Source organism: Theobroma cacao, chromosome 3 (assembly GCF_053813885.1).
Source record: "Theobroma cacao isolate CCN51 chromosome 3, ASM5381388v1, whole genome shotgun sequence".
Taxonomy (NCBI): domain Eukaryota; kingdom Viridiplantae; phylum Streptophyta; class Magnoliopsida; order Malvales; family Malvaceae; genus Theobroma; species Theobroma cacao.
The window spans coordinates 42,343,291-42,370,282 of NC_142641.1; the positions used below are offsets into that span (position 1 = coordinate 42,343,291).

The following is a 26,992-nucleotide window of genomic DNA, read 5'->3' on the forward strand; positions in this document are numbered from 1 at the left end:
TGGGCAGTCGCGCTGTCTCCCTCGCCCAGCAACCAATTCTTTCAAACTTTAAAACCTTAACACACACGCACATGATAGCAATGAAATAGGTCAAATGCCAAGAATGAAAAGTCTTGATCGTTTTGATATTTGTTTGCATTATGATCTAGTCACTGGTGGCATTAACAAAGCCAAAACATGAATGTTTGGTGGGTTTTTCTCTTCTTTTATTTTATTTTCATATGTAAATACGATGTCTCACATTTCACTTTATATTTAATTATCTTAGTTATTATATTGTTATCATTGCAATTAGTGGCATGTCCAAATTCGAATGGAACCAAAATTCAAATTCTGTTTTTAATTTTAGAGTCATGCTTTCTTAACTAACCATAGTGTGACAATGTATGAACATAATGAACTTCAAATATTATATAATTTATCGACACATTTCTAGTACTTTATTATTAAGAGAACAAAAGAACATGCAATAAGGAAGGAAAAAAACATTCAAAGAAACACACAATCTCTACCACCGGCCAAACGGATTTTTGTAAAACATGAATGATTCACATGTAAAATTAGGAATTATACGTCCCACCAAGGTTAGTATAAGTGTCATGTCTAATTTTTTAGAGGAACTCATAGATTGGGGTGCTCTAATCCTCCATTGGGCAAGTAGAAAGATCTTGAAGTATTTATAAACATAAGTGTTACACATCTTATTAAATTAACTCTTTGAAAAAATGATAATAACATTGTGACAAGTAGATTTTGGACTTATAAATGAGAGATTTCTTCTATCTAATAAGTATGGTTTTTAATTAAAAATATAAACTCATGATAAATAATATTAGAGTAAACTCGAAGTAGAAATATTGCACATCGTATCAAGTTAACAATTTAAAGAGAAAGTAATGATCTGTAACATAAATCCCATATAACATTAAATGTCTAAACCCAAATTAGGAAGTTAATACTACCAAAAACAACAAAAATTGAAACACAAACGACCAGTTCCCATTATCTCTACTTCCACTTTAATTTTTTATTTTAATTTCACATTATTATTATTATTATTTTCTAATACATTTTCTCTCTTGAAATTTCCTTGCCATTAACTGTAGAGTAATTTGCATGCACCGTGCCTAACACTTTTGTCAAATAGCCACGATTATGCTATCTAACCCCAAAAGTTAAGTTAACCACCTTTTGAAAACTCAAGAATTGAAACTATTTTTCTCCCCACCTTTGTTGGAAAAACCAAACCAATTTGAAACTAAAATCAAAGTCAACCGATCCGAAAAATCAAGTATTATAATAATATTTGCTTGACACCTAGTGCTACATATATTTTCTCTCTCCAATAAACTCTTTACAGTAAAAGATTATGATTTATGCTTTAAATTATGCGTTTACATACATTTTTAACTTTGATTAGCGAAAAAATTCGATTGAGTTAGAATATTTACCGACTGTGTGTTATTTGATAATAATAATGATAAACATATCAAATAATAATAATAACAATAATAATAAATACCTTTGTGTTTCTGTTGCTAGAATTTTTAGAATTGATGTGACACATTCCGAACACTATGAATGATGGCTATGTTCCATGGAGGAGACATTTATGATCCAGCTATTAAGGGTAGTTCCTTGGTCAAAGGGGCAAATGTTGTTTTCCATCTGAAACGTATGGTAAGAAAAATATAAAGTTTTACTTATTCATCTCATTGGCAAAATGGAAATTCGAAAAGCAACAAAAAAGAAAAATATTGCATATATGGCCAATCCTAAGAAACTTAAGAGTTGAATTTTCAAACCCATTTAGAAATAAATCAAGCTTTATTGTCTTGATTGCAGGACTTGAATTTTAATAGTCTTTTCTAATATATAATTATATTAAACGAGTAAATTCAAACTTAAATAATTTCATCGTTTACTTTTAACGTAGATGACTAATTATTGTTAAATATATGTATTTATATAAAAAAAACTCATAATTAAACCCCTTATTAATACTCATATTTTAATTTTATTAGTTAACGTAAATTTATTTGGCATCCTAATGGGTAAAAATTCATGCCAGCTAGCTAGCTCCCATTTTTAAGTTTTAACTTTTCACAAGCAAGATTTCTTTCAGACAAAGTGAAACTCAATTCATCTTGCAACTGAAATTTGCTAGAAAACAAGCGCCGTAAAACTAGTTTGGTGGCTTTATTAAAATGCATTTGAGGAAAAAGAGAGTGGTGGGGGCAATCATACAATGTTCAAAGCTCGGTTTCCGTAAAGCATATTTGACCATGGATTCATTCACGTGGGGAGGATAAACCTTCTTAATGAGACTGCAAGTGGGGTGACCGTAAATGCATTAAAAAATATTATTAATGGATTAAGAAATCTTAATGACTTATTTCTAGTTAAACAGTAATAAAAATAGTAATTCAATTACCAGGCTACCACCATGTTTCTCACCTCTCAATTTTCGTTGGCCACTGATAGCTTTTCCGCCAATCTCTTTCCCCTCCTCTCTGTCGTTAATTTCCTTGGACAAACTCTTTGGTTCTCTTCTTTGAAGCCCATACCCAAAATCAAACCAAGCTAAATTCGATTATCAGATTATCAATTTCAATCCTAGAAATAAAACCCATTAAAGGCGTATCATTTTATCCAATTGTTCATCTCAGTTTGTTTAAAGAATGAATGCCATGTTCCACTAAAAAAAAGACATAGCAGCAGGAATCTCAACCGCACAACCTCTTAGTAGCAAGAGAGTTATTGCGGCGACCAACAATCGAAGGAGAGAGAGAGAGAGAGAGAGTATGACGGCTGCCTACGTGTTAAGCCAAGTGAATTATGATCAAACCCAAAGAGTGTTATGTAATTTACTCTTTTATTCAGTTGTAATAAATGTAATTTTTCAATAAATGGTGAGGACTTCCATCACCTGTGAATCCGTTCATGACCGAAACCAAATTGCTTCAACTTTTAATGAAACTATTATGAGTCGACATACTCCCTAGCGTTGCAAATATTAGCCATGAAAACAATTTCCATGACTTGAATATTTACAAAGCTCAGAAGAAAAAGCAGAGGCCTGAATTAGGACATGGTTTTGATATGTCTAAGCTCAGAAGATCGTCAAGACTCAAACTCAATTGTTGAAATAAAACAGTACTTCGAATATTCAGAACAAATTATGGAGTAAATGAAGCAAAGAATTATGCAAGTATTATATTATACAGGGTATGAAATGAACCAATACACTCTCAAATTCATTACCTTCCCTCTCGTCTATATATAGGGACAAATTCTTTGGTCAGGGAAGAATGATGTAGTCATACAGATCTCGTCACGCTAATGCTATTCAATGAATCATAACATTGACAGTGCCACTAGCACATGGGCAATCCTGCCAAACTCTTTTACCAATTCACCAAAACTATCATAAAATTAAATCAACTCCACAACCGTATCAGTTCTTCAACGATGGTAGCCACCAGGGATATAGCTCTATGATGATTCTTCAAATCAAATGTGGCTGCAAACAATCCTGACAACATCATCAGGTCGTTCATTCAAAAGTCTTCAATTAGGAGTCCAGAGTAACCGCCGGTTCATTGCAGGTGGTGCTAATCCTGGAATATCCCGGATGTCCTTGTTGTTTGGATTCACAAGCTGAAAGAGGAAAACCCAATACTTGAGGACAAGTATATACACCATGTAAAGAGAGAAAAGACACATTAAAACAGGCAGCTCTCTACATTGCACTATGGTACTTGGAGAAACTGCTTCTATTCAGCCAGTTACACACAATCCACAGTAAGATGTTAGCTCAATGGCGGAGAGGTTGAAACATAGAGTACCTTCACGATTATGATGGCTATGACACCAGCGACGATAAGAAACAACAATGCCATTATGCACTTATCAGTAGCAACCTATGTACCAAAAGGGAGAATAAAATTAGTAAATAAAATTTAATACTAGACAGAGCATATGAATGAAAGCAAGTGAATGTTTCAGAGATTGACCTGCCTACCAATTTCTTTGACCAACTTAGAAGCTTTCTTGATTGAGAAATGGATAGAATCCAGCTCATTAACTATCCTGCCCATTTGTTCAGTCTAAATAGGACACAAATAACATATTTTAGTTTGAATATCACTATAGAATCTCTAAAGGTTAATATAACCAAAGAGTAAAGCAGTTAATTGAACCTGAGATATAGCAAAATGAATGATATTGATAATTCTTAATGCTTTTAATTTATGTACCTGAGCCTTGAGAGCTGCAGCAGTCTCTGTTCCAACATCAACTGTGTCTTGAACAACCTATTATAAACAAGGGACAGGCAAAAGTTAGTCTTCCTTTTACAAACAGCCCTAGAAATTAGGGAGAGTTATTAACACCGGGGGGGGGGTGGGGCAGAAGGGATTGAGCTAAGAGGTAGTACATCCCATTGCCTTTTGTTTGTTTTAAGATTTAATAAAAAAGAAAAAGTTGAAGAACTGAAGCTCTCAATACAACCAATTATTTCTCAATAGAGGAAGATGCAGGATATGTTACAAAATCTGATGCAGCATAACCATTAACCAACCTTCTTGGCCCTGTCAATGGCTTGATCAGTTTCATCCATCATCTGGTTTCCCCTATCCATTAGCTGTTGATTTGTCATAGCTGCAGAACATACAGGCTCTGTTTCAGAAACAGTTTAAAATTGAAGCAAAATATGACACCTACACCTTATTTCCAAGCAACATTCCAACATCATCCAACAATTAATGTGAAGGAGTCAGAACCAATATGCAGAGTTGATTGACTTAAAAGTACAATAACAAACAGGTTCACTTTATTTCTAAGGTGCAAGATAATGTCAAATCAAGTGATCAGGGGTTTCTTTGTCAAGCCTCTAATCCTTCTCAGACTGAGTGTGTTTAACAACATATATTCTAGCAATGGAACAGCACAAACTAGTTTCACATCTTACAACTAACTACCACTAGATAATCACTCTAAAATACATGAGAAATTCAAAATTGTTATGGCCACACTTAAGAGTAAAAAGAAAATTAAAAGAGACAATATTTTGTGCAAGTGAGTTTGTGCATATGTGTATATTGTCAATGTCAGAAGAGAACACTGATTAGGGAAGAGTGATGTCTACCTATGTCACTATTTATACACAAAAATTCAACTTGAACTTCCACATAAACAAGTCAGATAAAATCAGAAAAGCTGATGTACTTACATGAAGCTAGCAAGACATTTTCTTCTCCAAAACCTTCGTTAGGCCCATCAAAGAGATCAACTCGTTTGTTGTTCTCAAGATTGCTTTGATGTCTGTAACAAAACAACAACAATGTCAAACCAAGCCAAATTATACATCAATATAATGAAACAGAACTTTAACATATAACTAGTGCTTATTGATACCAAGATAAATTATTATTGCATGATATTTATAGTAATTTCCTTAACAAATTACCAATTTTCAATATATGATAACTTTAGTTTACAGGCACCAGATCACAAGGATGATCAAAAGAGAAGGTTAAAAGGAAAAGAAGAGAGAATTGGGAGGGGGATGGAGGCAGGGGCATGTAACCTTGAAAATACATATGGATTAGAAATTATTCATAACTAGTAAGAGCATGAACATGCATGCAGCAATCTCTTCATGCCACAAGAAGCAAAATGGATAACTTCTAATGGAGATAAACTTACTGCTTTTTAAGTGCAACATATGAATTCAACTCCTTGATCTGCATGAGAATCACATAAGATTGAGACAAGTTTGAACAGAAGATACTCAAACAACAAGATAGAGCATCTGACTAAAAGAACATAAAAAATCAAATAAAACTTAAAAGTTATAAGGCACCATTGACTGCTTCTTTTCATTCAGCATTCTGTTGGTGTTTGGATCAATTCTACTCTCCATTTCCTTCACTTCTCTATCAAACTCTTTGATGAGCCTGAAAAGGATAAGTAGATACTATTTTGATTCAGTCCAATGGAAAAACAATTTTCAATAACAACTTACCAGCAACAGCATAGCAGAGTACCAAGCACAATGTCTTAGAACGTCAATTCTTAGTGAAGAGATCAACATAAGAACATACGGGTGCTCTACTTCAGATTTTTTTCATTTTAAAATGAATGACCAAAGCATTCTAATTCCCATTCATTCAAAGTAAGGAAAACAAAAGGATAACTTTCAAGGAAGGATCAATCTGGAAATACCTTTTACACTCCCGCATCTTGTCAGTAAGCTCTTCCAATTGCCTACTCTGCCTATTAACATCCTTAACCTTCTCCAGTTTCTGGAATCCATTTCTGCAAAGAAAACCCAGCAACATTTTAAAAGAAATGTAGAAAAATCTCGTAATCACTATGAAAAAAGTATCCTAAGCTCAAGCTACTTCGAATAGAGTCATAAATTATTACAAAAATTACATTTATGAGAAAAAAATTCAGTTTTTTAACACAAAGAAATAACGGAAAGTAATACATATAAGAACAATCTGATTGGAATCTACATTACATAAACAACAAAAAAAAAAAGATAAGAATTTAAATTCTTACGATAAAGCTCGAAAAATGTCGGCGATTTGTCCGTCGATCTCAGCTAGCTCTTCGCTGACCGCAGCCAAAGGATCCATCTTTCAACCTTCAATGTAACCAGCTATCTTCTGTCTTTAGTTCAGTCTTCACGCATTAAATGAATTCCCAGAGAATAAATAAAGGAGAAATTTGTTTTTTTTAGCTGTTTATTGACAGGAATGACGATTCAAAGACACGATCGCCAAAACACCATAGCAGAAGATTCAAAATCCGGACCGGATCAGATCCGTACGATTTACAAGAACTGAAAATCGAATCTTCAAATAGAAATCCAAATAGGAACAATGCGGAGCCAATGACTCTTAAATTTTCCTCCAAAAGAAAACAAGAGGCGAATCTTGAATTCCCGATCCAAAAAGCAAAACAACTCTCGAACTTTCCCAAAGAAATGCGTGAGATCTCAAAACGGATTTCAAATGCGGATCAAATGAAAAGGAAAGAAAGAAATTACGCCATTTGAAATCCAATTCCGTACAATGTGGAGCCCTTTTTTATTTCTGGAATGGATTGGCGAAGACAGAAAGGGGAGGTTCTTTTAACGTTTGATAATGGTGCCTCCCGATCTGGAAAGAGCTTATCAGACAAGTCAATGTCTTCTCGTGATTTACAGACAATTTTGGTTTTTATTTTTATTTCCTTTTTAGAATTTTTTTTTTTCTGTTGGTTGGCGATGTGATGTGGCTTCGGTTTTGGGAGGGCTTTTGGCTCGGAGGGTGAAGGTTTAAAAAATATCCGCTAATTTAGGCCGTTTAAATCCGGAAATTAGGGACTCAGAAGCGGGGGCCCACCACTCATGGGTTCTCTTCCGGTGTATTCAGAAAAACGGTTGTTAGCGGATGATCAGATAATCCTTTCCGTCTGATGGAGTAATAATGATAAATGGGCTAACCATCAAAATTGCCCGATATTCTTGTCTAAAGATTGGGCCCCTGCCATGATTTTTATTGGGTCTAGATTGGATTGGATCTAGACCCGATTGTCTTGACCCGTTGATTTTCAAGTTTCTATAAAAACCGAACAAGAAAACCCTAATTCGTCTTTGTTTCTTTCTCTCAAAGGGCCGCTCTCCCTCTTCCGAGACCATACAGAGATCCTCCGACCGTTACTGCAATGGTACTCTCTTCATTCTTTCTGGGAACGCACTTTTCTTTTGACATTTGCGTATTTTTATAGATGTGTTTGTTTCCTGGGAAAATTATTTTTTCTTCTTGCAAAAATTGTTTCTGTTAAAGTAGTTGGTTAGCTAAACAGGAAGAAAATTTTATATAAACCCTTTTTTATAACTAAATAGAAGATTATGTTTTTGTTATGTTGTTGGTCGTTGAAGGGTTCAGCTGTGGTATCATGATTTTACTTCGAAATTTCATTTCTTATGCAACGAAGAAGCAAAAGGAAATGACATAGGAAGTCAAACAATCTTATCACAAAAATTTTGGGTAATAAAGTTTGTGGATTAGCCATAACTATTGCTTAATCTCAATTTCAGTTGTTTATTCTGATCTTTATTATTATTATTATTATTATTATTTTGCATCTAAAGGCTAGTGTGGTTGAAAAGAAATTAGTTATTGTCTCTTAATGTGTTTTTCTGGAGAATTGAATGGGGAGTTGGGTCACTGGGCATTGTGACTATGTGTTAGTTTTTTTATGTTGTTTCTTGTTGCAATTCATTAACTCCATTCTTTTGCTGATGATGCAGACAAAGAGAACGAAGAAGGCTGGAATTGTTGGAAAATATGGTAGGTGCCACTTAATTTAATAAATCCTTACCTTGTTATTTTCGCATAGAGAGAGTTTCTAAGTAGATTGTATCCATAGTGCATAAATGATCAGTAACCAAAAAAGCATCTTGGAAATGACCTTTCTAATTTGTGTCCATATTGATCCAAGTTTTTAATTGATGTAACTTTTTCTTTAAGTTTCTGAAGTTTTTAATCAATGTAACTAAATTAAAATAGAATTTTGGCTTTTTAAAGTCAGAAGTTTCTGATTCCTTGATTTGCCTCTTAATGAAGGTACCCGTTATGGTGCCAGTTTGAGGAAGCAAATTAAGAAGATGGAGGTCAGTCAACACAGCAAGTACTTCTGCGAGTTCTGTGGAAAGGTAGGATGCTTCTGATTATCTGTTTGATCCTTTAGCTCCTGAGGTTTCATTGTTGTTTTTATGTTTTTGTTTGTGCTCTTATCTATCTTAGTTGCACGCATTTGTTCCAATAAACTTTGCTGCTACAGTATGCAGTGAAGAGAAAGGCTGTGGGAATCTGGGGCTGCAAGGATTGTGGCAAAGTCAAAGCAGGCGGTGCTTATACTTTGAAGTAAAGATCCATACACTCCCTATTAGCACTTTAATTTCTTTTTCTTTGGAATTCCGTGTAACTAACTAGTTGCTGCGTTTGTTATTGAACAGCACTGCTAGCGCTGTGACAGTGAGGAGTACTATTAGGAGGCTGAGGGAGCAAACTGAGAGCTGAGCCACCATTGGCATAATATTCTACTTTCATAGGATGTTTTGCATGTTTTAGCTACAAACTTAATCAGATCTTTTTTGACAATGATGACCTATTATTAATTTTCGATTTTATATCAGAGCCTGGTGTTGGATGTAGGTCATCAAGACTTCATTTAAGTTCGAATATGGAGTTGTTTGTTTCATCATTATCATGTTAATTTTCGTCAAATTAAGTTGTGTGGTCTTCTTGACTCTTGTTCTTGCCCATTCTAGGTGTTATGCTGCTATGGTGTATGTTTTTTATTTCATATTTATGGCTTTCGAAACTTTCCTTTTAGTGAATCTCTCGTATAGAATCTTCCTACTGTTTTCAAAGTTCCAAGAGTCGTGTCATCCGTAAAAATATATGATTATTGATCATCATTCCAAAAATGTTTGGTATATTGTCATTTCATATTTTCATCGAATGGAAGAGTATTTTTACATTTTGGGACATTTCTGTTTACACACATCTGCTCTCATGCAATATCAGATTACCTGAGCCCATTCGCATCCAACAAGAGAAAAAACTGAAATTGCGTGCAATGGAGCCCAAGAGATGGTGTTAACATCTTCTCTTAGTTATTCTCATTAACCAGAGTACATGTGAAGCTGGCCGGACTGGACAGTTTTATCCAGACTTCCAGAATATTGAAATACAACTAATTACATTTACAATAAGAAAAAAGGACAAGCAGTACCAGGCTCTTTAGGCACCTTAGTGGCATCCTTCACTCAGCCTCAACTTTTATGCTTTAACTGAAGCCAGTATAGAGAGAAAAAAAGGGAAAAGGGAGGCCCCTTTCTTGCTCCATGATCAACCATCTTCTTGGATGACTGAACATGGTTCCAAGCAGGTACCTTGCTGTCGTCATTCGTTATAACGGGATGGAGTAACGAACAATATCAAAAATTGAAGTGAACGGCTAAAGAAAGACGCCATACATTGAATTCATAACCAAAGCATCATTCTGGAGTCCTATATTAGACAATTGCAGTTGGTGGGTCATCACCGTTAGAATGATGCATTCGTTTTTGGACAGCTTTCACAGCCACCACTCTGGCAGCATTGGCTGCTTTGTTTGCAGCTGAGACAGCTCTATTCACTCTCTCATCAATCTTTGCAATGTCATAAGCTTTCTCTGCGGCTCCCCGTGCTTCCTGTATACAAGACAGCAAATTATAAGAGAACTCATAGTGGTTCTTTTCTTTTGTGGAAAGGCCATAAGTTATGGGTAGAAGTTATCTTTGGCACTATAAGTTATAAATTTTAGCATTCAAGTTAATTTTCATTGAATACGAACCAGGAACCTGGAATTTTCAGGATTACTTGCAGAAAGTTTATGCAAAGAGCAAAGGAACTGTCAGTGAATCCAGATAGATGCCAGACAATGACATGAACAATACCTGGACAGCATTAAGGACTCTGGATTGAGTGACAGCATAGGGAGATCCAAGATGGGTGTTTTGTGCACTATGAACATCAAGAACCCCATTTTGCCAGTGACCAGATTGTGTCTCACCATTTCTGAAAGTGTATGTACCAAATCCCTGCCTTCTTCCCTCATGCCAGGCTCCCTCATACCGGTGTCCATTGCCAAATTGATAAACACCAAAGCCATGCATCTTGTCTGCAAAATATTCCCCAGAATATATATCCCCATTTCTGCATTTTGAATCACAAAATTAACCAGTCATTAAAACTGATGAAATCTACATCCTAGGCAGATGGTTGAATCCCACAATCACCCAATGAATGATGACTCTAAGTTCCAGAGTTATATTCAAACCAGTTTGAAAATTCCAAACAAGTCAAGAATAATCTGCTATTAAAGTACTCCCCACAAGGAAGCCCTTTGGTGAATCTTGAAGGGATGACTTATTATCAACAATATCAACATTCAAGGCCTGGACATGTATTAAAAATGACAGTGAAAGTATATGTATAAGAAACAAATGGAAAATGAGACACAATGAAGAAACCAATAAAAAATCAAAGAGACAACTATAAAACCAACAGCTGCAATTCAATCTTGGTGACAAAGTTCTTTATACAACAACAAACAAACTGCCCAGGATGCTAGTGATATATACCAACAATGGTTAAGCGAAACAGTCTTCCACTCACCGTGGTTAAAACTATCAAAATTACTTTACATATAACATGATTAAAGAGAAACAAAAGAGGAAAGTCTAGAGCTCAAAACTCAACAGCACTTTGAACCCTGTTCTGCAACTTAACCAGATAAGTAGTAGTTCAATGAGCTAAAATAAGAAGTCTATTCTATATCTACAGCCTGAAACTAAAAGAATAAATAATGTGAGATGTAACCATCGAAACACAAGAACAACAGGAGCTAACTATCAGTTTCAAAATCTATAATTAGAATTTAGAACAAAGAATACCAGATCCAAAGACTCCAAAGTTATACAAGTTTTGATGATAGTACAATAGAAAAACAGCAATCCTTCCCCACATTCAACAATCAAACATATACCAGCCAGAGTAATATGAAAATCTTAATTATCTTTCTTCGTTTAATTTATCCAAAGAAGAAAGTTTAAAAATTCACCTGAAATAATAATGACCAAGCCCATGCTTTACACCCCACTTGAACTCCCCCACATACTTGCTGCCATCCTCACATGTATGTACTCCACATCCATGACACTGCCCATTAGACCACTCCCCAGCGTAAATATCACCAGTGTAAAACCTATACACCCCAATTCCATGCCTCAATCCCTGCCTATATTGACCGCGAAATCGGCTCCCTTTTGCCCATGTTTCCACACCATAACCATCATATTTCCCATCAATCCAATCCCCCTCAAACCTACCTTTCATATAATAATAATAAACCCCACTTCCTGAACATTTCCCTTTATGAAATTCACCCTCATATACATCCCCATTACTGTAAGCCTGCACCCAAGTCCCCGAATTCGCCTTCTTCTCCGATTTTGGTTTTGACCCAATTGACCAAACAACAGCTTTTGAAGATTTAGAAGATGAACCAAGTTGACTAAACTTAGCAGGCAATGAACGGGCAAGAAGTAACCTTATTGAAGGCAAGCGAGGGAGTGCAAGATTGAGAGAAACCACAAGGGTAAGCGAAAAAGCAATCAAAGCAAGAAGATTTAACACGAAAAACCGACGAGGATTGGAGACCAAGAAATAAAGTGAAGGAAGGGAAAGCAAAACAAGAAAACGTAAGTGGAAACAAAGCAAACGCCCACGGTTCAGATGATGAACAAGTTTCCTACCAAGCTGTTGAGTATCAAATGGAATAGCAAAATAAGCGGAACAAGAAAAAGATTGGAAAAGAGAAGAATTTGAGGCTAATTTCTCAACCCTTTTGCGGTCGTTATGGTGGTTCTTGAAAGAAGAAAGAGTCGGGGAATGAGAAAGAGAATTTTGGGTCATGATAGGCCTCTTGTGGGGAGTTGAGAGAAGGGCATGAGTTGGAGAAAGGTTACTGGAGAAGGAGGGTTCATGATGGTGAAAGTTGGGGTTTTTTTGATGATGGGTTGTTGCTGTTGGTGGTGGCGATGGGTTTGGTGATGTGGGTGGGATTTGGATGGTGAGATGAGGCTTGTTTGGAATGGAAAAATCAGGACCTTTTTGTGGAGTTGATTCAAGGTAGTTCTGATTGAATTGGGAGTGAAAGAGATGTGGGTAAATGGTTTGGTTGAAATCGGAAGAGATGCAGCTGCTGCTTACTTTTCCGATCTCTTGCTGTTTGCCAGATTTCTTCTGATGCATTTACATAAAGAAATCTCCCCTCCACTGTCTGACTGAATCTTCTCTCTCTGTGTTTATAATTGTAAGTCAAAGTGTTGTTTGAAGACCATTTCCACTATGTTTTCTGTCTCCCTGTGTGTTTGTTTGTTGTGTTCTAATTCTGGGTTTTGGTTTTGGCTCTCTGGTTTTGATGTCTGGTTTTTGTTCAGGGAGATAACCAGCTTGGGAAGGCAACATGCATTTGTGGGTTGTCAGGGTGTTTCTTTGTCAAAACACCCTGCTCTTGTTTATATTTTCTTAAATGCCACTGCCTCATTTTTCCGCTCCCTTGTATTTGAGAGAAAAACAAATATAAAAATGCAGATGGATTTGGTCAATTATGTTTTATAATTATTATTTAATTAAGAGTATATTCTAAAAAGATAGCATCATCCGTTGATAATCATTATAAAGGAAAAAGCAAGGAAAAAAAGACTCAAACTAAATAATTATAAGACTTTCAACTCATGTTTACACCATCTTCCACTAACTTAAATATATTAGTTAAGCTTAAATAAAATATGAATTAATAATTGAAAATAATGACTACATGCCAGCCAAAAGATGGACATCAAACATCAACAAATGCACAATTACCCTTTCAAAATGTTAATCAAAAGGAAAAATTTTGAAGAGAAACAAAATCAAGGAAATACATGGAACCATTTTGTCTTATTTGAACTTTGCTCACAAAAACTTCACTATATAAATTACTAAAATATATAAATTTCACTTGTTGTTCAAAATCTATTAAAATCGAAAGTTCAAGTCGAAAAATGTTTTTTATCGATACAAAACGATTTTATTATGATTTATATATTACAAGTTTATTGCATATAAAAAAATTTATTATTATTGTGAAATTTTTTGAAAATTATGAATTTACATTGATAAACGTGTAATAAAATTTTTTTATAAAATTAAATATTTTATAATTTTATATATTTATAATTCTTTTCAACATCAAAAACTTTATTTTGTTGTAAAAACTTATTAAAATAGATAATTTCTGTCGGGAAACGTGTTATAAATATATTTTTATTTATGTATTATACCAATTAAATTACTAGTTAATGATTTTACTTGTTTGAAGAAAAAGAAACTGAAAACCCTAGAAAGAGAAGGAATAGGCAATTTTGTAAATTTGGGACGAATTAGGGGTAATAACATGGAGAGTGTGCATTAGTTTTCCTTCGATAGTCAGTGGTCGCTTAGTCCCATCTCCCGAACTTGGCTTCAGAAAACGTTAAAAAACGGAAGCTCCGGTTAACGGTCAACCATCTCATCTGCCCATGTGGCTTCTTTATTTATTCCACGTGGCAGATTATTTCTCACTTTTTTATTTTCTTTTATAATCCCTGTTTACTGAATTCGCCACTCACTTTTTCTTTTTCTTCAATTTCCCTCCTGTGGGCCCTCATTCTTCTTCCCTCAATTATAAAACTTTTGTAAATTAAATGCTATATAGGATAGTATTGGATAAGTTGCTTAACTTTTTATTAAAAATTTTAAAATTTTAAATTCAAGTTTCAGCAAAAATACATAAAGTAAGTTATAAAGAAAAAAAAAATTTTGATAGCAATCTTTTATAAACATTTTATTATATAAAAATTTATCCCCGATACTAATTTTTAAATTATTAACGATCAACATCGTCAACGTTAAAATACAAATTCTTTAATTAATACTCAAAAAAACTTTGGTAATTATTGTATATTATACTACTATTTAATTATAATCATAAATAATAAAAACATAAATTATACGTATCGTGTACATATCAAATATTTGTGATTAATTTTAATAAAATTTGTATTGCATTACTTAATGGAGTAAGTTGCTATTGAAAAGTAGCTTTCACCATGTGATCCAAAATAATTAAAAATACATGTGATAGCAACAATTGCTCCCAAAAATAAAAGGTTGGACCCAATTTTTCTTAAGAGAATATCAATTGCTAAGAAGGTCTGGCTTTTAAAGCATTTCTCATAAGACGAGAGAGGATATTTCACCAAGTTCCCTTGAATGGACATCACGTGCCCTCCAACACAATGCACATACTGTTGCTTAAAGCAGATACCATTAACCCTAAACTTTGGACCACTTGAATATATATAGAAAACAAGCTGTCTCTGTTAATTTTATTTTCTTTTTCTTTTTTACTTCTAGCTGTGCTTCCAATCCTTGATTTTGGTTATCCTAAAGTTTAAAAAATGACCATACGTAGCTTAATGGTTTTAGTGTTAAAATATCTTAATTTCGGGTCGTAAAAGAAAATATTTCCTTGGGACATTTCTTAAAACGTATAATTGTTGGATACAATGTATTCAGAAACTAATTAACAATATGCCACCCCAATTATTATGTTATTAAAATGAAAAACCTTGACCCTTATTAAGAAAGGAAATAGTTATGTTTATCCTAATGTTCTTTTGCCAGGCTACAAACATGTGCTGATCCTATACAAAATTCATATATTCTATGAATTATCCGAGCTTGAAAAACTCGAAAAATCCGTAAAGAACTCTGAAACACAAAGAATTTATAAATTTTTTTTCATTTGAAGAAGTTATTTAATATTTTATTCAATTAAATAAAGAGAGTAAGCTTGTTAAACAATATATGATAACTGTTGTGAGGTGGCTTGTAACTGTCTGAACTAGACAACAGCATACCTATGAATTTTTATTCATAGTTTACTGGTCAGAGAAATTGGAGTTGAAGCCTCCACATCCATGTCAAAGCAACGGGGTGGCCTTGCTTTGTTCTTATCCACGCACGCCCACACCATCGCTTTGCACATTTGCGTCTCGCATCCTTTTCATGGCCTTCCATGAAGCCCATGCTATTGTCGATTTCCATCTATGTATTTTCTCTGCGTCACGTTTCTTAATCCCTTAATAGGAGGCTACAACACCATCCTCTGATAAATTTCATATCCTATCTGTTTGGATATTTTATTATTAATTTTTTTTATGGAGATATTTTAACAATTAAAATTTAAGTTTTAATGTAAAATTTTCAACGTCAAATTCTTAGAACGAGATAAGTGAGATGAAATTCATAAGATGATCAAAGGGATTAGATTTATAAAATATGAGAAGAGTACCTTTTATTATGTAATCCTATATTACATGTATAAAAAATTACAACTAATTTAAATATGAAAATACTCTCATTCTTTAAATTTTATCTATGAACATGTAAAAATAAGAGTGATTTCCATCCAAGAAAAGAGTTTTATTGATTTTTTGTACGGGGTTGGGAATGAGATAAGGAACACAAAACTACAAAATGTGAGAAACGGATGGAGATGAGATCAAGAAATTGATACCCAAGAATAAAACCAAAGGTCTTGAAATTTCATTTCATTTTCATAAAGTTATAGCCATATAAGGATAATACCCTATTTAAACTTGATGGTGAAAGTTTGGAAGATCAGACAAGTAGTGTTATATCATCATGTGAAACTTTGCCATATGGATCATCTAGATTTGGTTTACACGACCATGTCATCTAGTCCATTTAATCAATTATGCCATGTCTACATCTGAAGAAGGGGACAAACCGATCATGATTCATGAACCTACCTCTGGTAATCACTAGCTTAGAATCTACGATTAATTTATAGTAATTAATTAGGAGACCTTGTCAAAATTGGGGGTACTTATCATCACTTAGATAAAGGGCTACAGGAAAAGTTGATGAGCCTTGAGTAGAAAGCAAACTCTTGCCGAAAAGTTAGAATTTTTTCTCTCCACTTTTGAAAAGGATAGCTCTTGATTTCATTACATTATGTTCACCCTCATATTTGGTTACTTAGGAAAAGTTTAGGTCAATACCAAAATGATTCAATTGGAGGAAGATCTTCTAAGCTTAGCCTATTTGGAGTCAAATTCTTTTTTTTTTTTTAATTCTTTAAAGGGTAATGCAAATACTAGAAATTTATAGGAGAAGAATGTAATTTGCTTTTCCTTTGGGTCTAAAACCTCTTATAGCATGTTTGGTTGGGGGAATGGCTAAGCCATTCTCCCTTTATTCCCAAGGAATTTTTATTCCTTTGTTTGGTTGGAAAATGATTCAAGGAATAGCCATTCCTATGGAATGGCTATTCTTCAAAATCCTTTAAAACCAAGGAATAGCTAATACCACCCTCCCCCATGGTATTAGCTATTCCATGGTTGAGGAATAAATTTAAAAATTAATAAAGACAAAAATACCCCTTACAAGTTTGAAAATTTACAACTTTATTAGTATAAAATATTATTTTTCTCTCTCTCCTCTTTCTCTCACTTGATTCCAATTTTTAATAAAATATTAATATTAAATTATAAATAAAATATTAATATTTAAATTATCAATTATTAATAAAATAAATTATAAATTATTTCTATTTAAAAACAAAATAAATTAAAAATAAATAAACATAATATCATTTAAATTAGATAAACAATATTAATAATTAAATCATCAATTATTAATATTTAAATAAATTACCAATTATTAATATTAAAAAAATAAAATAAAAAATTAATCATAATAAAATTTAAATTAAATAAAATATTAATATTTAAATTATCTATTATTAATATTTTAAATAAATAATCAATTATTAATTTTCAAAAATAAAATAAAATAAAATAATTGATCATCATAATATTTAAATTAAATAAAATATTAATATTTTAAAAAATAAATAAATATTAATATTGAAATTATCAATTATTAATATTTTAAATAAATTATCAATTATGAATATTTTAAAAATAAAATAAAATAAAAATTAATCATAATAATATTTAAATTAAATAAATGTTAATATTTAAATGATTTATTATTAATATTTTAATTAAATTCTAGATTATTAATATTTAAAAAATCTAATAAAAATAAAATATCACATAAATAATAAAGGGTGTTTTTGTCTTTTTATTTTCTATTCCTTTCTTATTCCAAAATTATTATTACCAACCAAACACTACAATAAGTCATAATAATTATTCCTGTTCTATTCCCTTTGTCATACCAAACTAAGTAATAACTATTCTATTCTATTCCCACCTCATTCTATTCCCACATAATAACTATTCTATTCCATTCCTGTCTATTCCGCCAACCAAACGTACCATTAGGGAATAAATCTTACATGTCGTTTGTAAATGGTAAATACTCATTACATTATTTTGTACTTGTAAAAAAGGTGAAAGAGGGTGTGAGATGGAGCGGAAGGAGAGAAGAGAAGGGTATATAAAAAAAAGCCAATTACCTTTAGAAAGTAGAAACTGAATTGCTTTTGTACTTCAGGCCTACATGCCTTTATATAGAGGCTCCACTCTTTTTGTGCGTGCGCGGAGGCAATGGGTAGCTATCATTGGCTGCATCAGGGAGTCGTCGCAAATAACCACAAAGCCAAGCTCATTACGGGACATTGGTTTGGGGAGTGTTGGGGACCATATCCAACCATATGTGGAAACAAAAGACATATGGGCTTTGGTCTGTCCTTTGCAAAGCATATGTGCTCTTCCGGACGCCAATCTTCACATATAAAAATTATTGCTTTGGGGGAAAAAAAGGAAGAAAAAAATACATAACAAAACAATCTTTGAAATCGGCTGAGTTAGAGCCAAGCCAAGGTCACTGCTCCAACATTGAATAACTGTGGGCCTCTTTGTTCTAATGACGTCTTTACAAGCCCACAATGGCCTGTCCCCCTTTCTTCGCTTTTTGTCTTAATTGGATAACATCAGATCTATTGCACACAGCCTAGAACCATTTGTTTGAACGCATTTTGACAATTATTGGCATCCATCCCCAGGGCCCAGGTTAAGCTCAAGCTTTTGAATCTTCCTAGTTTATGTCTTCTTTATGACACAAGTAGTTACCCTAACTATGTTTTCGAAGTAAAAATGACAAAACACTTGAAAGTAGGGGTTTCAAACGCTGCTGAAAGAGCCCATTGGCAGGGTCTAGTTGTGCCTGCATTCCACTCTGGATGTCTTTTTTCTCTTGCTTTTATGTACTCAATAAGACAATAGAGGAGAGGAGTTAACAACATCACCATAGAGAAAAAGCTTAATCCAAGAGTGCATTTCTATACTTTTTTTTTTCTCTGTAACTGAACTCAGTGAAACACAAGTAAAATAAAAGAAAAATCTTACAAGTTCAAACCCTATAAGAAGAGAGAATGTAATATAGGGGCAAAAATCTGTAATGTGTTACAAATGTAAGAACCAGATAGCGAGCAAATTGTTACAAAAAAGAATATTCTGCGAGAAATATATATATATATATATATATATATATATAGGGCAATTGATCCACTAAGTGAATGCCGAGAACAAATATAATATACTGTGAGTACAAGACAATACACAGAGCAAACACTGATTCAATAATCAAATAAAGTACAATGGAAGGTATAGCAAAAAGGCAATTTAATAGTTACTCTACCAAGAAAGAATTCGGATGAAGAAGCCCACAGAATAGGCTGCTAAATTGAAATTAAATACTTGCTGGTTGCAAATATGCTTTATGGTAATTTTTGGAACATATAAAAAGGACCTAAGACATGATTACTTGAAAGACTACCGAACTATACCTGCTCTTTCAAAAGCATTACTTCCAAAATAGAAGCTAGGCAATACAAACCCATGAGAACTATTGCCCATAACGGAGCTTTAATTTCAGTATTATGGCTTGTGGATCTTGAACCCAAATACTCTTGGAACATAGCTTTGAGATGCTTTTAGTGGCTTCAGGTGCCCATACGTCATCAGGAACAGGTGAGGAAATGTCGTACCAAAATAGGCTCCGTCAATGTCTAGATAGAATTAAGGTTTCGTATTACCAATACAAAGCAAAACAACCAAAGCAGAAGTGTTGGAAATATAAACATCAACCATATGACAATATATCAGGACATTCCTATGACCTATACCAAGACGTATCAGCTGATAGCCACCTGATAAATTTACTACAGGCTGAATTTGTTCCAATAGATTCTCTATCCTTATTATGCCTCATATTTCCATGGGACAAGTAAAGTTCACATAAACCATATCACTGAGCTTTATTAAAATATCTCAGACAGCAATTTTGATATCCAAAATTTTTTATTTAAATTAAATATATCAGTTATATCTAGTTATCATTTTTCTTTTCTTTTTTCTCAAAGAAAAGTGAAATCTTAAGTTATCCTTTCAAATACCTGGCCAAAAGTTAATATTCTCTGGCCCAGAAACAAATTATTCCTAGGAAGTTTGCAAGAACTCTGGATGTACCAAAAGAATTGCAATAACTTTACGTTCACCCACAAAAAAAAAAAGGCCATTCAAAAATAACTTTTTTTTTCAAAGACCTTGCAACCATTTCCTAAACGTCAAAAATAATTAGATGAATATCATAAATGCAAAAAAGTGGCAGAAAGGAAAGCTATTCATGACATGCATGTTATCTCCCCACACAATGCATGCAACAAGAAGTATCAAATCAATGGCAAAAAGGATACTGCCTTGATATTTGGACCGAGGGTAGTAGATATCTTCACATCTAGGGCAGTATATTTTTACGGTGCTTGACCGAGGGATATCTGATTGACCAACTGGAAGACACGGTTGTCCACAGCAGTAAACTCTAGGGCATCTTCCAAAATCGTAGTTCTTGTACTTGTCTAGCTGTAAAATTTTCAAAATATTGTTACAGTCAGTTCCCAATACACACACACACACACACACACACACAATACATATTAAAACATGAAACTATCACATTGAATATCTTGATGACCATCTCACCATAGCAGCCATTCCTTTGCTTGTCAATATGTATCGGGAATGAATCAGACCATAAAGCATCTCTGCTGCAGATTCAACTAATTCATTTTGCTCCTCTGTAAACATATCTCCTATCATGTTCAGCCCAACACAAATTACGCATTGCAGGAAAATAAAAGAAAGAAAGACACTTGCCATGTTGCTACATGACATAAATAATATGTTCCACTTAAATTAAAGATGTTATCAAGAACATCAAGTGCAGAAAAATTGAAAAACTTGCCATCTGTCATAATTTAAAGGCATCAGGTTAAAATAAAACCATATTATGAAACTAGCAGCTTCAAAGAACATAAATGAGACTGACATTAACCCTCTCAAAACTAGTAACAGAACGGCATACAAAGACTTCAACCAGAACAAGAGAAACAAACTTTCATGCATCATAAACAACTTGACATAAGACGAAACAAACTGTAAGCTTACCATGAGAAGATTCAACATCCAAAATCAAATCAAGTGCATAATCATAATAAGGAACTTGACTGCTTAGCCCGCAAAGGTTAAAATCATCTTGTATGTAATCATCATCAACTTCACAAAAGAATTCATTTCCACGTAGATTGCAAAACCATGAGATCCAAGATGTGTCATCCCCATCAGAACCACTAACATCTGACTCTTCACTGTCTGTTTCAGATTCATCTGCAGTCAATGCATACAAATTAGCAGGTTATAAACATATATGAATATGATTTGATTTTGGAAATTAAACACCCCCTCCAAAAGGGGGAAAAACCGAAAAAGCTAAAACCAACTTAGTTTCAATGCTGACAATTCATTTGAGCTATAAACACAGATATTGATTAAAGCTATTCAACAAATACAGGGTTTAGCCAATTTCTATATAATCTCATCACACCACACACTGGTGACAATCTAAAGTAAGAACGTTTGCGATACAAAGCCCGTCTCTTTTCCCACTTTAAGAGATAGAGAAGCACGTCCAGTTGAAAGCAAGGGTCGTTTAGGACATTTCAACAGAAACATTTGAGCTTTCTTATCTTTTCTCACTCTCTCTCAAATGCAGGCATCAAAATTTTTGCATTACTAATTTGTTTTTAAACAACATTAGTATTAATAACAATAAAAATTCAGAATTTCAATTATATCCAGCTTCAATTACATAAATTTCAAAACCTTTTAGCAAACTTAATTACATTAGAAATCATCAAAACTCAAGTAATGAAAAAATCAAATAAAATTTCGAAATAGTCAGGTCCAAATCTAAATATAAAATTAATAACGATAACAAAAACTCAATTTCTCATATTGAAAAGGAAAAAAAATTCAAATTTTTTTTTAGTAAAAATATAATTTAATTATTGACAGAGAGAGATGTGATTATATTTATACCATCGGAGGCTTTGGCTTTGGGTAGAGAAACAGAGCGAGAGTCGCGATGATGATCAGGTGGATGCTTCCCCATGAGGAGGGAGTGTGCGGACTTATCCTTGCCGTTGATTGCCCTCGAAGTGGAAGGCGACGATCGCTCCAGCTGCTTATCAAGCGCCTCGTTGATCCGCTTCCGATCCACGGACCCTACCTCTCCCTTGGAGCCACCGGCCGCTCTCTCTCCTCTGTACATCTTCTCTTTCTCTCTTCTCTTCTCCTTCTTATTCTTCTTCTTCTTCTTCTTCTTCTTCTCCCTATTTGCCGATTATATGAATCGCTTGTGTTATCGCCGATTCATAGCGTGTAATGACGCAAATCACCCTGGGTGCCCCAAAATCTAGGGTTTCCTTTTCTTTTTTTTTTTGTTTTTTTGTTTCGGATTTATTTATTTATTTTTAGTTCAGAGAGAGATAGAGCTAAGCGCTTAAGCTAACCCATTTCTATTCTTTTCTTTTATACTTCTCTCCCTGGATTTTATTGGGTTTTCACTTTTTTTTGCTAGATGGAGAAAGGAACAGAGTAGAGAGAGAAAGCAAGGTGGAGGGGAATTTTTTAGAGAGAGAAAAGGTTAAAATCGGGAGAGAATTTTTAGGTTCCGGCGCGATGGCCGATGAATCGGCGGGGATAGCTTAGGTTCCCTTTTAAAGGGTGGGGGCAAGTATCCGGTGCGATTACGTCAATATCTTTCGAGTGTCTGACTTACACGTGGCGTATGATCATTTTTACTAATTGCTATAACTCACAAAAGAAATACAAGCTGTTAAATTTTTTTACCATTAATTACAAATAAATAAATAACAGAAGAAACCCAAAGAGAGAAAAAGCAAATGAAAAATCAAAAACTCAAAGGGAATCTGAGGAACTGTGAATAAAACTGGGGACCAGATGATACAGAGCCAGTAGCTAGCTAGAGACTGTGTATTTGATATTTGATATTCTCCACCCTGACCTTTGCATCATCACCAAACATTTTGTCACGTGCCAAGTACGCATATCAGTGCTTTCAACACCAACTGTATTTTATTTTATTTTTGTCTTGGAACATCTGGGACAGCAACTTAAAATACAAGAAAAACGGTGGAGTAGGACAGTTGGTACTACTGCTATTAACTTTGGTAGGTGATTCTTGTTTAAATAAGTTAGTTTTGAGCTTGCATCCGATGTTTCCAAAGAATGATTCTTAAATGCTGGTCGTGCAGGATATAATAAATGATTAAAGAATGCTTCATGACTCATGGTGTAGCATTGTAGGGGTGTAAATGTTTCAGTGTTCATCTGTCCCTTGGGCGGTTAATGTGAGAGATTTGAAGCCGGCCTAACTCTTTTGCATTCAATCTTTTAATTCTTGGTTTTGAAAGCATTGGTTCTCCCACAAGTCACCCCCTGTGTTAGGGGATTTTTCTTGTTTTGTTTTCTCTAATGTTCGCATTGAGGCGTGGGGTTGGCATCGTGGTCACTTTACCTTGTCTTCGTTAAGCAAAAGAGAACAGATTCATTCTATTTGAACTGTCAAATCCAAGATCATTTGATCCTTTCTGTTCCCACTTTTGGAAAATGAAAATTATTCCAAGGAAGAAGGTGCTTTGGATTGGACATTGTTTTGATCCATTGACCGACATTGTAAATCTCCCACAAGGTAAAGAGTGCAAAGAGTGAACACTAAACCTCACGAGTTTCTCCCACGTGAGCTAGTCTTCAAGTTTGTCTTGTATATCCATAGAAAAAACCGCCATCAATCCTGTGGAGACATCATCTTGTCTAAATTTCATCCACACTTTTATCCTGTTCACTCCACGATTTGAAGTGCCTTTCTCCACTCTGCAGTTTGGGGCATTCCATTAAAGTATTTGACAGGATACGGATACATTGATAAGTATTTATGTCACGAGATCATAATACTCTTCACGTTTATAAATTTTCTAATTACTCGATATGAAATTTAAATAACTTATCTATTTCCTTTTAAGTCTATGGTAACTAAGAACCTTAGATATTCACCTAATAGAATAGATCCACTAGGAAGTTTAGATAGCCACGACAATTTTTAGCCATGACAATTTTTGTTTCTCTTCCTCAGCAAAGAAAAGAGAGCAACATGGAGGACATTTTAAGAGCTTACAAATATTACTATTGCTCTTTCTAGTACGAATATTCTTCCAAAGATGTTTTACTTCCCGTTCACTGCGAAGTTCACATCTCCAAATACTGTTAATAATCACATAAAAAGTTGAGCTGGTATGTGCTGGGATTGCATTCAAGCCAACCCATGAAAGCTTAGGTACATAATAGAATATTGCCCCCATGCTATGCAACCTGCCCTGGATTCTGATTTTTTGTTGGTATGTCAACTTGTTAGAATATTGAGTGCAGCGTCAAGACCAGCAAATTGAAGCTCTTTTCCAGATTCAAGATGATTAGTTGCAAGTCTAATTTGAGATTTGCCAAGCCACGATAACGAGCTGCTCACCACATTATTTGCACAAAAAGAAATGTTAAGGATGCATCGTTCCAAAAGATAGATTTGGGTAGTAATGGAGTCTCATCATCAGCATCTATAATGACTAAAGCAAACTGATTATTTTCCTTAAAACTTCTTATGCCAAGTGAGTCGTCCATATGCTCACAAAACTGTTTAGGACAAGCAATCCCCGCACAGAGCAAAACACAGTGGGGGGCTGCCTAGTCTCATAGTTATGCATGATTAATGTCAGAGGCATTTGTAATTCATTTGGCTATATGCTTGAAGGAACCTTAAAATTGTAATTCGAAATTACTAAACAGAATGCTCTGTTATTGGTCTAATTGAAGAATAGCTTCCAACTGAACATGTGATTTCATACCATTTATATGAAAAGAAGTTAGGTGCATAACTACAAAAGTGTAATCACTGCTTATACCAAAGAGCTATCTGCAAATGTTTAGCAATGAGTGAATGTATGTCTCCATTCTTAGTCTTCAGCAAAATACTTCTCCTCAGCATCATGGTTAGCTTCCCTAAGCCAGTGATCATCCAAGGTCTCATCATCATCTATTTTTGTGTAATCTAAATGCTCACGGTCTTCCCCAGATAGAAACTTCTGCTGCATAATGTAGGTGAATTGATCCATCCTATCTTGCATTTCTTCTGCTGAAGGTGCTTCTTCATCTTCCTCCATAGTTGCAGAAGTAGCACCCCTGTCGTTGCCAGGATGGTCCAAAAGCATCTGAAAGAGACAGTGTACGATATCAATGTATGAAAAGCCACAAAGAGAAGAATCCAGACACCCTAATTACTACTTGTAATCATTCAGAAACGCTAATACATCATAATTAAAGGCAAATTAATAGGCAGCACATAAGCGATAAAGGCCTTGCCCATCCGTCTTTAGAGTAATAGTAGGTCACAGGATACTAGTTTCCTGTAACAAAATGATCACCTTCTATGAGGTAATGGCAGCCGGCAAGAGAGTCAAAAAAGGGTACAATACCTTTAATAGCATTTGGAATTAATGATAAATTTCATAGGAAGAAAGATGTTCTGTTAGTCCCTGGGTCTACAGTCCAACTTAAACTGGACTTAGATATTGCCTCCACCTAAGAATCCTAATTAGTAACTTGTTCGAAAAATGCAGATGCTAAAATATAGACAGGAATTGGGTCAAGACTTACTTCATTGCCATGCTCGCCTCCATTTTCCTTTTTCATTTCATTCTCATCTTCCTCTTCTTCTTCTTCCTCCTCCTCCTCCTCCTCCTCCTCCTCTTCTTCTTCCTCCTCCTCCTCCTCCTCCTCTTCTTCTTCTTCCTCCTCCTCCTCCTCCTCTTCTTCTTCTTCTTGCTGGTTTGTCTCATTCCCAACCCAATCTTTTTGAGCCACACCGAGCCTCTGCTGTTCTTCTCTAATCTTAGCAACCAACCTAGCTTCCTCACACCTCCTCATCAAAGTCTCAGACCAGCGTTCCCCAGGCTTGGCCATGCTTCTCCCACTTAAATCCTGAAACTTCCCCAAATACTCATGATGCAAATAGGGTTCTCTCTCCCTCATTGCATCCTCCGAAAAATATTGCCCATCACATATCAATTTATTCAAGTAAGCCCGCCTCCGATTCTTGACGGTCACTGACCTTGATTTCAATTCCTCTGAAGTTGGACTCATCTTGCTTCTAAGATGCTTTAAGTGCCAATTAACCTCATAATCATCATTGAGTGCATCGAATTCGAGGAGTTCATCACTAGTCAATTCTGACCCATATCTTTCTGCATCACCGACATTAGTTTAATTACAGTTAAAACGATTTTACTACCATTCATGAAATAATGACTAATGCTGTTCAAAAAAAAAAAAACCAGTACCTAAGAAAACGGGGACGTCGCGGGAGAGGAGGTCGTGGAGGATAGACTTGCGATGGGAGGGATCAGAGGCAGAAGATTGAAGGGCGCGTGGGAAGTAGAGATTTTCCAGACAGGACAACCTCTCTGTTATGCTCTCAATCGCTTCTATTCTCACTTTTCTCTCCATTTCTTTCTGATTCTTTCTGCTTCACAGACCTCCGAAACCCACACAGACCGCTTCTATAACATTACCGGTGTCGTGTCGGCTATTCGAGTCGGTGTTTTTTCTGTGATTGGCTGGCCTAGCCAAAACGACCGCGTTACAAATTTTATTTATTACCTTAGTTTAGTCGCAAAAAATTTATTGCGCAAATAAATTTTAATTCCTTGTTAGACTTATATCCTTTTTAAATTAATCTTTTTATGTGCTACATATAAATTATAAAATTTGGAGTTTATTTTTAATACAAGTGCATTATGATTTAAAGTTTAAACTTGAATATAGAGCATCTTCTATTTTGTACCCATCTTATGGTAGTTATTCAAATTATATACCTTCTTTTACATTTCTTTC

General features: G+C 34.5%; 4 protein-coding genes across 9 annotated transcripts; 1 reads left to right on the forward strand and 3 right to left on the reverse strand.

The window, feature by feature from the left end:
* Positions 1–3,191: 3,191 nt before the first annotated feature.
* Positions 3,192–7,074, reverse strand: NPSN11 (Putative plant snare 11). Its single transcript, XM_018117253.2, has 10 exons — positions 6,571–7,074; positions 6,229–6,321; positions 5,867–5,960; positions 5,710–5,747; positions 5,234–5,325; positions 4,583–4,662; positions 4,260–4,316; positions 4,017–4,109; positions 3,849–3,923; positions 3,192–3,660 (listed from the first exon to the last, which is right to left on the reverse strand). The coding sequence occupies exons 1-10, from the start codon at positions 6,645–6,647 to the stop codon at positions 3,571–3,573; spliced, it is 789 nt and encodes a 262-aa protein (XP_017972742.2). The 5' UTR covers positions 6,648–7,074; the 3' UTR covers positions 3,192–3,570.
* A 531-nt stretch (positions 7,075–7,605) lies between these two features.
* Positions 7,606–9,287, forward strand: LOC18606129 (large ribosomal subunit protein eL43). Of its 2 annotated transcripts, XM_007039576.3 has the most exons (5): positions 7,606–7,722; positions 8,309–8,348; positions 8,625–8,713; positions 8,842–8,924; positions 9,017–9,287. In XM_007039576.3, the coding sequence occupies exons 1-5, from the start codon at positions 7,720–7,722 to the stop codon at positions 9,078–9,080; spliced, it is 279 nt and encodes a 92-aa protein (XP_007039638.1). In that variant the 5' UTR covers positions 7,606–7,719; the 3' UTR covers positions 9,081–9,287. The 2 variants fall into 2 exon arrangements, with proteins under 2 accessions (XP_007039638.1, XP_017972743.1); XM_018117254.2 differs by lacking the exon at positions 7,606–7,722 and having other exon boundaries at positions 8,303–8,348.
* A 587-nt stretch (positions 9,288–9,874) lies between these two features.
* Positions 9,875–13,009, reverse strand: LOC18606130 (uncharacterized). Its single transcript, XM_007039577.3, has 3 exons — positions 11,671–13,009; positions 10,505–10,763; positions 9,875–10,258 (listed from the first exon to the last, which is right to left on the reverse strand). Exons 1-3 carry the CDS (start codon positions 12,861–12,863, stop codon positions 10,082–10,084), a joined length of 1,629 nt encoding a protein of 542 aa, XP_007039639.3. The 5' UTR covers positions 12,864–13,009; the 3' UTR covers positions 9,875–10,081.
* A 6,230-nt stretch (positions 13,010–19,239) lies between these two features.
* On the reverse strand, positions 19,240–26,739 carry LOC18606132 (casein kinase II subunit beta-1). 5 transcript variants are annotated; one of them, XM_088804189.1, is made up of 7 exons: positions 26,440–26,661; positions 25,869–26,343; positions 22,070–22,314; positions 21,140–21,358; positions 20,675–20,784; positions 20,389–20,554; positions 19,240–19,701 (listed from the first exon to the last, which is right to left on the reverse strand). In XM_088804189.1, exons 1-7 carry the CDS (start codon positions 26,603–26,605, stop codon positions 19,571–19,573), a joined length of 1,512 nt encoding a protein of 503 aa, XP_088660315.1. In that variant the 5' UTR covers positions 26,606–26,661; the 3' UTR covers positions 19,240–19,570. The 5 variants fall into 5 exon arrangements, with proteins under 5 accessions (XP_088660315.1, XP_007039643.1, XP_088660313.1 ...); XM_007039581.3 differs by lacking the exons at positions 25,869–26,343; positions 26,440–26,661 and having other exon boundaries at positions 20,675–20,769; positions 22,070–22,738; XM_088804187.1 differs by lacking the exons at positions 19,240–19,701; positions 20,389–20,554; positions 20,675–20,784; positions 21,140–21,358; positions 22,070–22,314 and adding exons at positions 24,846–25,311; positions 25,757–25,811 and having other exon boundaries at positions 25,848–26,343; positions 26,440–26,739.
* Positions 26,740–26,992: the final 253 nt, after the last annotated feature.